This window comes from Poeciliopsis prolifica, unplaced genomic scaffold (assembly GCF_027474105.1).
Source record: "Poeciliopsis prolifica strain line A6 unplaced genomic scaffold, Auburn_PproV2 SCAFFOLD041, whole genome shotgun sequence".
NCBI classification, from domain to species: domain Eukaryota; kingdom Metazoa; phylum Chordata; class Actinopteri; order Cyprinodontiformes; family Poeciliidae; genus Poeciliopsis; species Poeciliopsis prolifica.
Genome location: NW_026562416.1, coordinates 2,937,743 through 2,952,179, shown reverse-complemented (window position 1 = coordinate 2,952,179; position 14,437 = coordinate 2,937,743). Strand labels below are relative to the sequence as shown.

Genomic DNA, 14,437 nt, shown 5'->3' with positions numbered 1-14,437 from the left:
TTATTGTTTGAATAAAAAGTTTAGTATCATTATTTACAGAAGCCAAAACAATGGCAACATCTTTCTAGACAAAAACATCTAGAAACTGTCAAAACTATTTCATTTAACGGTATTTGAACCATCCATTCATGTCAAGTCCAGGTTATTTGTACCGTACATTTTAACAACAAGACAGTTCAAAATGTTTCACATCATAAATGCACAAAAATATAAAGTCACAGACTCAATCAACAATTGTAACACTGCATTTTGTTAAGTGCCTTCATTACACATCAGAATGTAACACAGTTGGATAAAGCATCCATTGTCCAACATTATCCGTTGTGAGGTAGGAAAGGTGTTGATCCTGCCAAGAGGTGAGAGGCGGGGCCAACAGGTGAGAGGCGGGGCCAACAGGTGAGAGGTGGGGCCAACAGGTGAGAGGCGGGGCCAACAGGTGAGAGGCGGGGCCAACAGGTGAGAGGTGGGGCCAACAGGTGAGAGGTGGGGCCACCATGGACAGGTCACCAGTCCATCATGCATTTGAACCAGTTAGTATTATTGTTCCTCAAATTTAAAACTGGACTCTTAAGGCATCTGCTGAATATTTACATCAATAACTTTTCAGCAACACGTTTCTTGTGTCACTGGAAACTTTATTGATGAACCTACAGAGAGAATAAAACAAAGATTTAGTTACAAAGAAAGTCACAAAATAAAACATTTAATTACACAGGGTAAATTTACAGAACCTAAAAACTGTGATAAATCAAAACTTGTCTGTTTAAGACTAAATTCCAAGTGACCCAAAAATAAATCCAAACAGAAATGACTATAAATTTAAATGATTGAATTTTCAGCTGTAAGACACTTGCTTTGAGTTTTTGTTTTCTTTTCTGAGTGTTTTTCTTTTAAACATTATAAATAGGAAGCAGTTTCTTCAATATAATCAATTAAAACAAACCATCAAATCAAAATAGACTTCAATAACTTTCACCAAGGAGAACCGTCCCAATTTAACAACATCAACAAAATCACAAAGTCTACAAAAACAAACCTAAATAAACTAATATCTTCAACTAATAATCAAATTCTGATCAATAAATGGGAAAATGATCACACCATCCTCATAGATAATCAATTTTGGAATCATGTCTGACAAAGTTAGGAGAAAAAAATTATATCACCAATTGATTATGTTCTGTTTTGTTTTTGCTTTGAATGTTTCAATTTTAATGTAACTTGTAAACTTCATTGTTTGTTTTTTGTTTTGTTTTGTTTGGTTGGTTGTTTGATTTCTATTTCTATGATTCGTTCTATTATCTGGTTATTTCTTTTTGTAGATCAATTCCCCTTTTTACTTTTGGTCATTCTATAATGTTTGTTATATATAAAGATTTTTTATACACGATCAAGTGAATAAAAACCTGATGGTGAATTAAAAAAATAACTGAAAAAAAATGAACATTTTGTTTAAAAGAAATAAAAGTTCAGTGGGATCTAAAAACATATATATATATATATATATATTTTTAATAAACTATTAACTTAGCTTGTTCAATAACTTTCACCAATGAGAACCGACCCTTGGTTCTGGTATTTTTCAATGATTTACAGTTTTTTTTTTTTTTTTTATGGACGTAAGTCTAATTTTCAACCACTTTTAAAGCAGGAAGTCTTGCTGAAATCAGTTTCAGAATCCTTCAACTTGTTTCCTGAAAACTTAACTGCCTCACTATTTCCATAATTAGACTCCAGTATAGTTTTGTTGTGTAAATGCAAAATACAGGTCAATCCCATAATTTCCTTATTTTTTAAATGATTCAGTTATTCTATAAGACCCATAAAATATCCTATTACTAACAATAATGTCTTTTTATGCATTTTTTACAAATTATTTTTCTAAATCTGACCAAGCATCTTCCAAAACTAAAGATTCCCTTTTCCTGCTGCTTGTTCCATTCAGTTTCACTTTATATTTAAAGCACAGATTCAGAGCAGGTCATCTCAAGACACGTCACAATGCAAAAAACAACAATTTCTATTTATCTGATAAACAATTTTATGAGTCTTTTATTTAAAGGTTTGACTCTACTGTCTCTTTTTTGAGAGTCAGACAGGAAACACTGTGAGAGAGGGAAGATATGGGGCAAAACTGTACTGACATTTGTACTTTTATGAAAACAAACTAAACTTTATCTCTGATGACATCCAGCAGCAGCATGTACAGCTACACTTTTAATTCCAGTTCAGTATAAATAACATTTCATCATGAACTTACAAGCATTCAATACATTGTTGGTTCAAATAAAAAAAAAATTCTTGCATACTGATATTATTGCCACAGTAGCACAAAACTGGTTCATACTGAATCAAATGAGGCTGTTGTTGAGCTCAAATGTTCTGGTATTTTTCAGTGATTACAGTTTTTTCGTGGATTTAAATCTAATTTTCAACCACTTTTAAAGCAGGACGTTTTGCCTGGTCTATGCACAGATGAAATGGGTCTAAACTACAGCTACACATGGACGCATCATTGACTCATGTCTAAATTAAATTTACCATTTAAATCAGGTGTATTTGTATCTAAAAACCAACAACCAAAATACCCATTTCTCACCTTTCTTCCTGTAAACAATGAATCCAGTCACAGCAATGAGACCGAGGACGGCCACAGCAACAACAACATGGATGATCACAGTGAAGGTATTTATTGCTGAGAAAACAAACCAGGTCACATTCAGAGTAACAAGTTTCTTTATGTCTTTATCCCACTTTGACTAAACATCATCATGTTTTAGCTTTTCTCATCTTTTGCTTATTTTGATTTTTGTTCTCTACATTTCTCTCACACTAAACACACAAACCTGAAATATTTAATGTATTTTTTAAGTCATATTTAAAAATCGTTCATTTAATTAAAATGCAAATGTATTTTCAGGTTTTATAAATGAAAGTATAAAGTTACACAAAGTCAAACAACCTAAAACCAATACGTTAGACAGTTTTAGATGAACCTGGTGTTGATTTTACTCTTGTAAAAACAAAAAGAAGCACAAACACTTAGAGCAGATTGAATTAGCAGCAAATCACTTGTTTTAATTTTTATTTTATGGTTTAACTTTATTTTATGGTACATGTTGAGATAATAATGCTGAGATAAATGATTGTGTCTGTGACCTAAAACTGGATGTAAATCTAAAAACACAATTAATCAGTCAGAACATTGTAATAATCAAATATTTAACAACAAACAAATGTGGCATTTTATATAATTACTTACATTCATTGGTCCTGATTCTTGTTTCCTCCAGTCTATTGATGATGTCATCAACTCCAGAGAGCTGAAACACACATTCATACTTGTTCCAGTCTCCAGTTGAAAACAGATGACAGATCGATGTCAACATTTATCTGGAAGGTCCCATCATTGTTGGGGAGGATCTCTCCTTTGACTACACCATCATGAATCTCCTCTCCATCTTTCCTCCAGAACATTTCAGCTCTGTTAGGATAGAAACCCGTAGCGAAGCAGCTGATTGGAGAGGAGGACGACTTCTGGAGGAGAGACACTGATGGACGAACTGCAGAGCATATGGAGCAAATATTTTTAGTTATTTTATAAATATAAACATATTTTTTTCACCAATTAATTCACATTAACAATATAGATTTTGGCTTACAGAGAAAATTTGTTAAGTTGATTTATGAACAATTAATTAAAAACAGGTTGAAAAGGCCTTTAGCGCCATGGAAACTGGTGAAGTTTATATAAAACAAGAGAAACACATAAATGTAACTCTGCATTGAACAACATTATGTTTTGTAATACCTGATCTCATCAGTGAGTTTCTCCCATAGTTCACATATTTCTTCAGCCACTCAGCACAGATCTGAGTTAAGTAGTTCTTCTCTCGTTCTTTAATAGCTCTATCATTATTCCATCTGTTTGTGGTAATGACAGCTTCTGTTTTTGAAGCCATCCATTGTTGTGTCTTTAAGTCCAGGGTGATTAAATCTTCTCCATCATAACCAAACTGATCATAACCTTTGACCTCTCCAGTCTCATTATTCCATTCACAGCCATACATCTGCTGATATATGTGTTCTCCTGAGACAAAGAGACATCAGCGAATTTAAAACACAATCTATTAATTTGTCCCAAATGTATTTCAGTTTAATACTGTTCTATCAAAAATAACTCCTAAAACTTTGAACAAATTAACTAAATAAATAAAAGCTTTGCACAAAATGCTCACTTTGCATTTATACCCTCCTCCCAAGACTAGTAAGTTTAGTTTACAATTTGTTCATAACTTTTAATGGGACCATAGAAACAAATATTCACTGCTTTATGTTCCAATGTCTATCTAAGGCATGAATAGGAATAGAAGAACACACAAAAACATTATTTATTGGACTTAATGTTATGAATTAAACACGAAGGTAAATACCTTCAGTTAACTAACAATCGTGTAAAATAATTATGCACATGAAAATCTGCAAAAAACAATGTGTGAAACTTTATAAAAACCACTGTGTGTACAAGGTGAAATATGAACAAACCTCCAGTCTGGTTGAAACGTTGCTTTGCAATTTCAAGGCTGATTTTGAAGATTTGCTGTTTATCCCGACATGTCTTAGTTTCCTCCTTCCAGTAAGTTGGATGTTCTGAAGTCACTTTATTCATCCAGTCCAGTTTAGGGATGTTTCTGTTGGTTCTGCTGTCACAGTAACTTATCTGAACTTCATCCACAAACCCAACCGAGACGTAAGATGGGAAGTTTGGTATTCCAGAAGTTGTCGTGTAGAAATACTTCAGATAGTGGATGACTGTGAGAAAAAGCACATTTCTGAAGGCTGTTATCTAATCCAATATAACATTATACTCAACATAAACCCAAGAATCAGGTTCTGTTCTGATTGTTAAAAAAATATCAAATATATAGTTTTTTTTAGATTTTTGATTATACATCTGTCTAAATATTTATATTATTTAGGTCACTTGTATCTCACCTTTCAAAATCCTGAATAGTCATTAAAAAGGGATCAGCTTGGCATCGATATACATTACTTTTTTCAGTGTACATTAATAATTGTTCAAACTCCCAATAACAGTCAGAACAGTCAAACCAGAAGCACATAATTTAAAATGCAAGCATCACATAATTGTTATTATTATTATTATTATTGATGTTATTCTAAAACTTGTATTGTATCAACAGCAAAACTGTTCTACATGTGAAAGTCAGAAAACATTTCACCTTGAAAACAACCTATTCAGTTCCCTTCTCACAGTGAAAGGATCTGTGAAAGAAATAACATTTTAATGTTTTATGGAACATGCTGTTTATGTAAAAACTTAAATAATCATAGTGAGACAATATATCCATGTAAAATGAAGAGCTCTTCATCAAACTGGCACCTTAAAGTACAAAAATCAAAGAAATTCACTGATGTTATTTTTCTGATTGCCTACAAATGATAGATAGTATATTTCAGCAAAGCAATGTTTCATTAATATTATATGATTAAAAAAAACTGGAGGCTTTGACACCTGCAAACTGTAAATTTATGGCAAAATTTGGACACCATATTCACTTAGCTTAGCATCAAACAAAGGGTATAAAAGCAGGTCTCTCTTGCACACAGTTAATGCACAAAACTGTAGTTTTGCACACCAATCCATTCTAACTCCATAACATTTTATTATGGAGTTATTCATGTTTTAAGTCTGACTGAATAAAACAAGTCTAGTAATCATTTAGTAATTGTTTAGTATTTTCAATATTTTGGCTACAACTTCTGATAGTATTTAGTGAAGATGTTTCTCTAAAAGGCTTTTTAAAAGACATTTTTCAATTGTATGAATTATAACTGTTTTCTAACTGTTCTGTTTTTCATTTTATACTTTTGTGTTTCAGTTCACAAGTATTATTATTATTATTATTATTATTATTATTATTATTAGACAAATCCCAAAGCATGCTCATTGATAATTCCACAGGACTCTCTCTCATTGACTCACTCATCTCTGCATGGAGGTTCCCTCTAAATGAACATTTTCAGTTCCTCCTTATCGGGTTAACAGATTAACATCTTCCTCATTTTGCCCCTGAATCACGAGTCTCTCATTATCTTCCTGAATTTCTCCCTCTGCCCTGAATCTGATAGTGGCTCCAGGGATTTGAAGTGTTTACATGTTGTTAGATTATTAATCATTTACAGGTCAATATTTCCTTAATTTGACGGTGATTTTTAAAAACGTAAAGTGTAAAACGATGTTAAATAATGCGATCTGGTGGAAAATTTGGGCATATCTAACAGTAGTGCTGCTGCACCTATGAAAAGTTAGACCCACTATTAAACAAGTTTTTCATTCAGTGAAGTTACTCACAGTGGGCAGAAAATCCAGACAAGTAAACGTTGAGATACTTCATAATAAAATTACTGAAGTAAGAGTAAAAAGCAAGCATAATAAAAATATTCCTAAAAGTATTTTTCTTCTTACAAATTTTAAATGTAATTGAATGTAACTAGTTTCTATCCAACTATGATAAAAACAAGATGGTGTCATTGAAAAGAGTGGATGACAGAGAAATGACTAGAGATTTGTTTTGATTTTCTCCATTAATAAAATTAAAACAGCAATGTAAGATATGCTCAACTATGTTTAATTTTAGACAATTTTATTTGAAATGAGTGAGTAAAATGTTTAAACTGTCATCAAGTAAATGTCAAAGACCACAAGCTTGTTATAACACAGCTCTTTAAGTTTTCTAACTCACCTGCCTTAGACCCTCGAATTCCCACAAGAATCAAAATCATTAGAGGTGTCATTTCAGCCATATCGCTTTACATGTTAAATGTTGAGCTACTTTATTCTTCCTCCTCCAAAGAATACAGAAGATCAGTGTCTGGACTTCTGCTTTCATGGCTCAGTAATTGAGCCATGAAAGCAGAAGTCCAGACACGGCTCTTCTGCATTCGTGTCTGGACTAACCAAAGGTTACTGAGCCACTTTGCAAATGATATGCATCCATTTGCAAAGAATGTTCTAAAATCTGTGTCTAATCAAAAGGGAGACTCCCTGAAATTATTTGATTGGAGAAAATGCACAACTGGTTAAAGCTTTAACATCATTCACAATTAACACGCTAAACTGTGTTATAAATCCCTAAATAACAATGATGTTATCTGGCACAAGTCCTAAGATAACAATAACTAGAGCTCATCTAAGGCATAAATAAACTTAGACACGACTTACTCTCTATCTAACCGCAAAATAAGACCTGAACAAAGATGGCAGAGAATCACTGAGACCCAATAAAGGTTTACCTTTAAATGTAATGATTTGTGCTCATAAAAGAGATGCTAACAATCACACTTTTATTAATTTCTTATTTCATTCAGACTCTCTGGTTCTAATACGATATGTTAGTTCATAAAGACACATTCAGGATTTCATTTGTTTTATGGAGCTGCCAAAATTAGAGATTTAATAAATTGCTGTCAGTATATAGTTTTGTTTTCAAAACAAAGCATGTGACTGTTTAATATAAAGACATACTTTTGTAGGAATATTTTTCAGCAAGAAAAGTGTAATCAGATATCAGGACAATTATTTAAAAACAGAAGTAATGATGAAGTTTTAACACTTTATTATGAAGTTTGTCAAAGTTGTGCTTTGGTTTGTCAGAACTGCGTTTGGCCCTAAACACAGTTTGAGTCACATGAGGAAATATGATGCAACAGGTGATCAAGGTGATGCAGCCATGTTGCCATTTTGTGACTCAATACACTTTGTTTTAAAATGGCGTACAGGAAACGCCTCTGACTCGTGTGACATTTATGTTCTTGTAAATGACAAACAGCATGTGCAGTGTAATCAAAAATATATAGTTCACATGGCATCTAAAGATAAACACTCTTGAAAATAAAACTTTAAGGTTTTAAATAAAAACAGATGCTGTATTCATCAGATCAGTAAGTCACAATGAAGTTGCTTCAATTCTAATGAAACGAAACTAAAACTTTTCTTCTTTGTAAACATTGGTGCAGCTTCTCTGGTATGCAGCAGAACAACTAACCTGACATGACTGCAGCAAAACCTACGGTTATAAAAACATGCTCGGCACATGTTGTGTTATAGCGCCACCCTCAGGCTGCCTGGGAACATCCTCCAGGTTTCATTTTACTATGAAGCCAAAATGATTAATGCAAATGTTGGCACACAAAAGAGGAAGTATTCGTCACCTTGGTAACCATCTAATTAACATTTTCCAGGACAGGGAAGTTTGTTGTCTGTCTTGTTGAGCCACATTTCTCCAGTAATGACAGAAACAAACACAGAAAAATATCATAAAACTCCAGCTTTAATGGAAACTGATAAATAAAACACCAACCTGCTTAAGATATTTACTATCTAAATTACTGCACATAAAAACTTTCGTCATCAGTTTCATGTTGATTATATGGATTAAATGTGTAGCTTTGCATTTTACATTACTCTTGAAAATGAGAATGCGGCAAAATACAAGAGTCTGAAAATAAACAAAAAAATTCTATAGCAAAAATAATAACATGTAGAAATGTCTGTATTTAAAAGTTAAACAAAGTACTTTTCATGCTGGTTCTCAGAAATATTTCAGAATTTCCCATTGTTTCTGTTTCTCTTGTCCTTATTTAACCTCAGGTCGCTCAGGCCGGATTCCTCTCCGGATGTTTTGTTCCCTCTCCTTACACATCATTTCAAAATCTCATTTCTACATGAAGTTTAAAGCCTTGGTAATATTAGCTATATATACTTAGATCAAAATAAACTTGAAAAAGATCAGCTTTTCGCCTCTCAATTATCACAAAGAGCAGAGAATGACTACAGGAGAAAGACGTTTCTGGGGTAAAGTCGCCCTCTAATGGTGGCGTTAAGAACTGCTTTCTGTTCATGTGACATTATTGCAAAAATGGGGTTTATGTCTATGCATTTTTATTGATTTAGTTTCCGTTTAGTTTTCATGAGTCGTATTTAAATGTCATTTTAAGTAATTCTTTGTAATAATATAATTTAGTGTGAATGTTTATTTGTCCCGAGTTAGCTGACGTTGGCAGCAAAGCGAAAGTAAAAATGCTGCTGGGTTTTCAAGGGGAAAACCAGCCATTTAATCTACTTTACTCCGTGTGTTGGTTGTAAAGAAAGAGACCAGAGAGCAAAGAAAGACGGGTCAACCATGAGGGACATTTCTACAATTTATAAACTATCTATTATCGCCTTCATTGGTTTCATCCAAGGTAAGCTAAACTATGTCATTTCTGCTGCTTTACTGTACTAATACATTTCAGGAAACATGAAAATATATCTGTGGATGCAGAAACTGGACATGATAAACAAGCACATTTTCATTCAACACCGAGCTTCGGTTGGATTCACTTTATTCTAAGCAAAGCAGAACCGCCAGGTAGTTTGGATGCAAACAAACCGAAAATTCAATGAAATGACCAACGCATTAATGTTTATTATTGGAGATCAATATGTTTGCCGAATTCAACCTAACGCTCCCAACTTTTAAATAAACCTCAAATGACTGACTCTGGAGTTTTCGTTTTGCTCTAAATGTAACTCATTTGTAAAATTCAGTATTTATAAATGGAGTCTGGAGCGCAATCTTCACCGTCCATTATTGCTAAAAAAAATCCCTTATCTGTTCACCCAAAGCAAAAGTCATTAGAAATTATTTTATAAATTAATTTTATTTTGAACAAAAAAAGCCTAGTTAGACTTGGAAAATGTGAAAACCGAAAGGAATAAATTTTGACCTGGAGAGAATTACATTTCCATTTTTATTTCTGAAGGTCAGTTTTTATTACAGTATTGGGAAAAAAATGATAGCTGACAATATCTGTCATTACAGTAACAGGACTGCCTCTAACAGCTATTAATCTACAGTTCATCTATGGAGTAGTTTTTCAATTAACCAAGTCAGACAATGTTTCTTCCTAAATTTATTTTATCAACCAACTAAATAAGCTGTAAACAAAGATTTACACTTTAAAGACATTGTTTTAATAGATAAATGTGTTTTTAAAACTCCAACAGCCGAGTTGATTAAGTTTGCATCCACCCAGAAACTATTTTGATGCATCTTTTGACTTAATTTCAGCATTTAGTCTCCTTTAGCATCTTGACTTGTCAATATTTATCTAGTCAACCTATCAGAACTTCATCAGAACTATGAGCTGATCTAATGTCCACAGCCATTCTAAGCCAACATCAGATCTAGTTCTGCACTCTCCAATTTGTATAAAGTCATTCTTTTGTTGATTTCAACATGAACTTGTCAACAAAAGTAACACCCTTTTTTGCAGAGACCTGAATATTTTGGGTGATTAATATTTAACAAGTTTACTAAGATGAAAAAGCTACAAGTTTACTTTAAATCTGTTGTATGAAGGCTGCAGCTGCACCTGTCCGGTGATGGAGTGCTGGTTCGTTCAGGAGAAACCAGGCAGAGGAGGAGGTCTGACAGGAGCCACAACGCAGGAGAAATCTCTGCTTCACATCAGGACCGACACGCAGAGTGATGTCACAGGAAGTCAGCGCGATGCGTCTGACATCGACCCCAGCAGAGTTTATGTTATTACAGGTCAGATCAACATGAATCCAAAGTTATTGGTAACAAATATCTGTTTGGCTCGATTGTTGTCCTGATGGTGTTGTTGTGTTCATAACTAGCAAATGTTCTGGAATTATGAAATTGCATAAACATTAGAAAAAGGTGAATATGAGAGATGTGCTGTTATTCTCCATGATAATAATTATTCCTGAGAGTCATTAAACCATCCTGAGCATCTCTGTCTGCAACATAAATGTAAATATAAATATTTATTCTCCATATTTCTGGAAAAATCAGAAATGTGTTCTGCTAAATCCAAGAAGAAAACCTGATAATTACTGGAAAAGACTTGAGTAGGAGGTTTTAGTTTCATCTTCTAGTAGGAAACCAGAGCGACAAGAAATGGTTTAAAGTGTAATAATGTATTAGAATAGCCTACTAAGAGTCCAGTCAAAGTCAGAAAGGATCCTAATGAAATATTTATTTATAAGAGTTTAAAAACTATAAAGAATCAAACCAGAATTTCCAGCTGCTTTTTATTAACCACGAGTCTTTTCTCCTCCGCTCTCAGATCCCTCTGCCAACCTCTGCCACGCCTCTCTCAACCCGCCCAGAGGCTCCATCCAGAAGCCGCAGTGTGAGATCAACCCGTTCCTGCCGCAGCCGTCCAGCCTCAAATGGGTCGCCTCCCTGACGGAGTCGGCCCTCAGCCCCGTCTACCTGCAGGCCGACTGGTTCTCGGCTTCCTTCCAGGGCCTGGACCAGCAGCTCGGCGTCTCCACCATCTCAAGAGCCCCGACAGGAACTAAAGAGCACGACGGTAACCAGTTTCCTCATCACAGGGACTCTGGGCTTTTTTCTTTAGGGGGAACAAACTGTGCGACAGTAAAATGGTGATATCATCTAAATGCACTGCAGCCTTAGATTATAATCAACAGTGGGAAAAAACTTCAATAACAAAACAATTTATTTAACCAAATAAAACTCATTGTTCAGTATGTGAACTTTATGCAATAGTTTGTTGCAGTGGCCTAAACCATGGGCTAATTCTCTAATTAGCTTGTTTAGCTTAGCGTAGCTTAACTGTATACAACTCCATTATTAGCACCGCTATGCTAACTCTATTCAACTTACTGATAATTTAGTAAGTTGAATAGAGAATCATTACTGCTATCATTATGTGAGAACTAAAGGTTCACTGCTTAGTTCTGTCTGATTAATCTGAGCTTCTTGTTTCCTCAGTGATCCTGAGCATCACCAGCAGAACCATGTCAGCCAAGTCCAGACTCGGGGAACCGGTCACTCTGGACTGCAGCTTCTGGGTCGACCCGTCCACTCCTCTGTCCGCGTCGGGTTTCGCGGTGGAGTGGCGCTACCAGACCAGAGGGGACGGCCGGCTGGTTCTGGCTTACGACGGGAAGTTGGACCGCCTGGCTGATACTCATGAGACCGGAGCGTTTCTGGACTTTGAGGCTCTGCATGAGAGAGGAAACGCCTCCCTGGTTCTGGAGGAGGCCAAGGTCCGACACTCTGGGACGTACATCTGCACCATTTACCTGCCCTACCTGCTGGCTCAGGTGGCGATGGAGCTGGAGATCGTAGGTGAGGGAAACACCTGGACATTCTGCAGACATTAGGGCTGTTAAAGCATTTGATTAATCTGAAAAGTTTAATGTGTTGATGTTACATTAATACGATTAATGATATTAATCTGCATTAATACGATTAATGCCCTTTAAGGGCTTTAATCGTCCCTAAGAGGGTCACCTAGTAATAAGCAATGTGTTATTCGGTCTTATACTGCATTCAATAATGCGGAGTCACAAACATGCCACAGAATATTACAGCCGTTGTAGATATGGAGTAAATTTCTGCCAAAAAATTTTGAGATTAATCTCAGAAATTTAAAATTGTCAAAGTTTCAACAGTCAAACATTTTCAAAACAAAGTGACGTCTTTTAAATGTTCCTGAATATGGAAACTTGGAAAACTGAGATGTTTAGTTTTCATTTTAAGCTTTCAAAGTTAATCAAAGTGATTATGATTAATCACAGCGCTAGATTATGATATGATTATTTTTTTAAAATTAATTGACAGCACTAGTGGAAATATTCTTAAAACATTTAAAGTAAAAATCCCCTCTTTTCTCTCCTCTCCACCCAGAGCCTCCATCTCTCTCCATCCATCCTTCCCCGCTGCCCCTCGCCGTTCCGGGTCAGACGGTGAACCTCCAGTGTGAAGCGTCGGGTTTCGCTCCGCTCCCTCTGGAGATGAGCTGGGAGTTTAAAGGAGCAGACGGGAAGTCCAGATCTCTGGGATCCGGCAGGATGTCGGGACACCGGCAGGCCTGGGACGGCACCTACAGCCAGAGCAGCCGGCTGGAGCTGGACACGTCCAAACTGGACCTGGGCCGAGGAGGGGAGGTCACCTGCGTGGCGGCTCACGCAGGAGGAACGCGACGGGCCAGCGTCACCCTCAACGTTATCGGTAAAAACTGGGAGAAACACCTACATTAAAATAAAACATCTTACCAAGTATTTTTGTCCAATGTCTGGTTCTAAGTAAATTAAACTGTTCAAAAATTTAATTAACATGATAAGATAATTATCAGCCTCCCAAAGCAGAAACTTGTCTAGGAAGCAGAGACGAGGTTGCAGTGCAACAATCAGAACAATACTTCAAAAAAGACAAACCCATAATTACATAAAAGTAACATCAATACCAAAGCAGGAGGAACTCGATCTTCCTGTCACTGCAGAGCTGCACCATCCTGCAGATTTAAAACCACTTTGATTTAAACACATATTTTGTGTTTTTTCTTCTTCTCAGGCTTCAGCAGCCCCTCCATCGAGGACTCCATGGCGATGGTCGGCGTGGCGCTGGTTCTGTACGGACTCATCAAGTTTGTGTCCTGGAGTTTCACTGGATCTGGTAGGAAAACAGTTTTCAGCTGTTTGAACTAAATAAAAAGCAGTTTTACTTTTTTTATTTGCTCTTTATTCAAATTTTCTGAATCTTTTGGTGATTTTAATGTTTTCTTTTTCTGCTTTCAGGGTCAAATAAAGCTGATGGAGAAGACAAGGTAATAAAATGTAGAACATGTTTTTATAAATGTATATTCTTCCATATGCCAGAGCAGCTGTTTTATGTTTTTCCTCTACTTACAGAAAGCAAAGTAAAGATGACAGAAGTCGACTGATTGGAAATTTTTTGAACCGGTGAAACTTTTCATGCTTTCGATGGGATTTTAGCGGCAGCTCCACGTCTTCATGCAGATTGCTCTTTCTCTTTTTCACAACCTGCAGTCTGTCGTACATCTGTGCAGAATTTAATGCTTGTATATTTCTAACGTTTTGTGGAATAAATTCCCTTTTGGGGGGAAATAATTTCTTCAAGGTTGAACATTTGTATGTATATATTTGACAGAAATTCTCCTTCATTTTTTGAGTTTGTTGCAAACACTGGAAATTGGCCATAAAGGAAAATGTGATTTAGGTTGCTGCTTTCAGGCTTCATTTAGTGGTTAAAGTCACCAGCTGAAAGTTAATTTGTTGGTTCTTACTGACTCTCCGACTGGCAGAGTGCAGAAATATGAAAAATACTGTACAAACAGAGTTTATCATTTTAATTCAGGGAAACTTTTGCTGTTATTGAATTTTGCATTTTCTCTGAAATAAAATTTTGAAACAACCACTTGCCTAATTTCCAGTTATTCATGTTTGAGCCTTTAAAGATTAAAAGCAGCATAAAGTGTATGGTGATGTTGCTGTCATGAATTTGCAACGTTTCATTTAAGACACAATGACAATCATGTTTTAAAGAAAGACAAAATGTTTTAAAATAAAATT

The 14,437-nt window shown here is 35.3% G+C and overlaps 2 protein-coding genes and 1 pseudogene across 2 annotated transcripts in view; 2 read left to right on the top strand and 1 right to left on the bottom strand.

Moving 5' to 3' along the window:
• The window catches only part of LOC129375864 (tripartite motif-containing protein 16-like), a 198,407-nt gene that overhangs the window by 131,051 nt on the left and 52,919 nt on the right, over window positions 1–14,437 (top strand). The window lies entirely within an intron of this gene.
• Window positions 2,092–6,858, bottom strand: LOC129375672 (H-2 class I histocompatibility antigen, Q9 alpha chain-like; annotated as a pseudogene).
• On the top strand, window positions 9,065–14,286 carry tapbp.1 (TAP binding protein (tapasin), tandem duplicate 1). Its single transcript, XM_055055236.1, has 8 exons — window positions 9,065–9,267; window positions 10,428–10,619; window positions 11,161–11,409; window positions 11,832–12,191; window positions 12,753–13,076; window positions 13,419–13,520; window positions 13,643–13,671; window positions 13,757–14,286. The coding sequence occupies exons 1-8, from the start codon at window positions 9,207–9,209 to the stop codon at window positions 13,766–13,768; spliced, it is 1,329 nt and encodes a 442-aa protein (XP_054911211.1). The 5' UTR covers window positions 9,065–9,206; the 3' UTR covers window positions 13,769–14,286.

Bases quoted from the DNA above. Each gene is read 5' to 3' on its own strand.
- tapbp.1 (XM_055055236.1), top strand. From the start codon at position 9,207: ATGAGGGACATTTCTACAATTTATAAACTATCTATTATCGCCTTCATT. The intron at 11,410-11,831 runs GTAACCAGTTTC...TTGTTTCCTCAG, and splicing joins AGGAACTAAAGAGCACGACG to TGATCCTGAGCATCACCAGC. The intron at 13,521-13,642 runs GTAGGAAAACAG...TTCTGCTTTCAG, and splicing joins CTGGAGTTTCACTGGATCTG to GGTCAAATAAAGCTGATGGA.